Here is a 2795-nt window from a genome sequence, read left to right as displayed (position 1 = left end):
TGATGTGCCGCAGTCTATTGTTCAAGTGACGGACAAAAAGATTGTCAAAGTGACGAGTTCTTTTTTTTTTAAGTGGTCTTATACGATTTGGTTGTGATCATCCAAATGAATCATGTTTACAGAACAAAAAGAGAGTTGCCGATTTCATATGATGACCAGCTGCACTGTGCTGAAGATGACACATAATCTAACTGATTAATTTGCACAACACATGCATTCTTCAAACCAACAATCTCAATACCAAAGCTCAAAAAACTTGAAATGATGTATAACTAACAACGATCGAAAAATATAAGCTTTTCGAAGTTTCAAATAATATGCTAATCTTGATGAACTATACATGGCATCACCCTCCCTCCTCCTCTATAGAGCTATTGCTCTTCTCTGAAATCCATTGCTTGGGCATTAAATGGTGGCTGATGATTGGAACCAGATAAATCATGAGCATCTACGAGTCCACTAGAAGCGAGTTTCAGTCGTTGAACTTCTATATTCAATGCCTCATTAAATGCTGTACAACAACCAACAATAGAGTTGATGAAGGTATACATGAATGTTTAGATGAACATTTGAATAGTGTAAAGGCAATTGAAAATAAGAGTATGATGGATATTAGGTCATACATCTATGGCAGAAATCTTCAAATCTTCCAGGAAGTCTAGCTCCATACCATATAGATTCATTTTATATCGATATATTGTCATCTAAATATACATAATTTAGTAGGTTTAGCCAGTTTATATATATATATATTTGCATCAGTCCATTAATCCAAACTGACATGACATGGTTAGATATGATAAACAAAAATTAACAGCCATATAATGGAACAGACAATGACTAAAAAAAGTTAATCTTATGGAATAGGGAATAGTATAGGTAAAGAATAAGAATTCCTATCATATCCCTAACTCATTCAAATCACATGATTTGCTCGACTGACCCACCTGACCTGCTCAGTTTGACTTAGTCGATTTGCTTGGCTTGATTAACACAACCAACCCGATCAAACTAATTGGCTCGCTAGGCTTGCCTAACTTACCCGTTTGGCTTTATTGCCTTGATCTTTCTACCTTGGTCCAACCAATATGTCGATCTGGCTTGTAGCACCCAAATAGATCGGTCTGATTGGATCATCTAACCTAACAAGACTTGCCATCCCACTCTGCTTGATATGGTGGCCTAGTCCAATTTATCTGGTTGATCCAATTGAGCATGTTATTCGAATGATAGAATATAGAAGGGAAAAAAAAACAACTATCTGTTATGAATTTAGAATAAGTATTGTATGAGAACAAGTATGGTCTTCTTCTAATATAAATAATCATAAGGTTGTTCAATTCCTATTACTATCGTTTGATCTTTTTGCGCAATTTTGCTAGCCATAAAGTTTACCATCTCTAAGTTGTGCTTGCTGCTCCATTGCTTGAAGTCGAAACTTAAGCTCATTGTTCTTATTGATAAGTCCTGTCGAGTCTCTCTGAAGTGGAAGAAAAAGGAACTCAATTCAAAAATAAAAATAAACAAAGATCATTCGGCGGCGACAACAGAACCAAGAAACAAAAACTCACTTGCAACAATGTCAGTTGTAGTGACAAAGTGGTGGTTTCTGACTGCAGCGCCTGAACTTTGTGTTCTAATTCCGCAATGTACCTCATCTTTCGCTCCTTCGATCGAGCAGCAGATTGTCGATTCGCTAGTATCCTGAGAATTCAGATTTGAATTTGAGATCATCAGTGTAAAATTTTGATGTTTATGATGAAACCTTTTAACGCGTTTGGGATCCGCCATGGCCAGCTCCACGAGTTTCTGATCCTCCATGATTTTCTTCATCTCGGCCGCCGTGAATTGGCCATTACCGAACTCCAAGATGAAGGTGTTAGGCTCCGTGTCTGGGCAATCGACTCTGGCGCTCGATTCTGCTCGAAATCCGCGACACGGTCGTTGTAGCTTCGATGGTTCCTCCTCGAAGTGAAACCTCCCCGTGCAGCTGTCCATGGAAAGGCTTCTGCAATGCCTGGAAGCCACCGTAACCAGGCCGGGGCGGTCGGCCCAACCCTGCTTCGCCGCCCCCAAGGAAGTGTTACTCTCCGCCTCGTTCTCTGTGCCGTTCATCCTGGACCCGCTGTCTCTTCTGTGGTTGTCCTCGGAGGAATTGAGCATGTCGAAGCCGTCCAAGTCCATGAAGGCGTCGAACAAATCATCGCCGGCGACCCCATCGTGGCTCTCCATCTTGACTCCGGCGCCGTCTGATGGCCAAAGGGGCAGAGGAGGCAGGAAGGCGAAGGGGACTTCGCTCCGAGATTGACGGTGGGCCCTGAGAGGCGGAAGGTCGCTGCCATTGGTGCCCACGTCGGGAGCGTCGTGGTGGTCCATGGAGAGGGAGGTGTTGCCGTGCCGGAGAAGGCTGCTGGCTGGGAGCGGGTGCAGAAGGAAAGAACAAAATAAAATTTTTTTGATTCTTATTATTAAAGTCAATTAATCTATTTATATAAAGTATCCAAAATAATAATGGAAAGATTAAATAAGGTATATAATCATAATAATTATAAACATAGTAATATAATACATTTAGAAATATTATTTTTACTATTTGATTCATGTTGATTGTGTGCCAAATATAATAAATCTCAATTGATCAAAATTAATTAGAGATTATTTCCATTATTATCATTACCCCCGATAAACTCAACCGGAGTGTCTGAACATTGAGTTTGAGTGTTAACTTGATGAAACGTTGTCTAGATAATGGCTTGGTAAATAGATTAGTAATTTGATCTTCCGTAGAGATATAA

At 40.1% G+C, this 2795-nt stretch overlaps 1 protein-coding gene across 1 annotated transcript; it reads right to left on the bottom strand.

Annotated features, from left to right (window-relative positions):
- Positions 1-333: 333 nt before the first annotated feature.
- On the bottom strand, positions 334-2415 carry LOC121977644 (bZIP transcription factor 29-like). Its single transcript, XM_042530102.1, has 4 exons — positions 1766-2415; positions 1572-1704; positions 1396-1480; positions 334-511 (listed from the first exon to the last, which is right to left on the bottom strand). The coding sequence occupies exons 1-4, from the start codon at positions 2374-2376 to the stop codon at positions 372-374; spliced, it is 969 nt and encodes a 322-aa protein (XP_042386036.1). The 5' UTR covers positions 2377-2415; the 3' UTR covers positions 334-371.
- Positions 2416-2795: the final 380 nt, after the last annotated feature.

Source organism: Zingiber officinale, chromosome 4B (assembly GCF_018446385.1).
Source record: "Zingiber officinale cultivar Zhangliang chromosome 4B, Zo_v1.1, whole genome shotgun sequence".
Lineage (NCBI taxonomy): Eukaryota > Viridiplantae > Streptophyta > Magnoliopsida > Zingiberales > Zingiberaceae > Zingiber > Zingiber officinale.
Note: the sequence above shows the minus strand (reverse complement) of the source record. Positions and strands in the feature narration are given on the sequence as shown.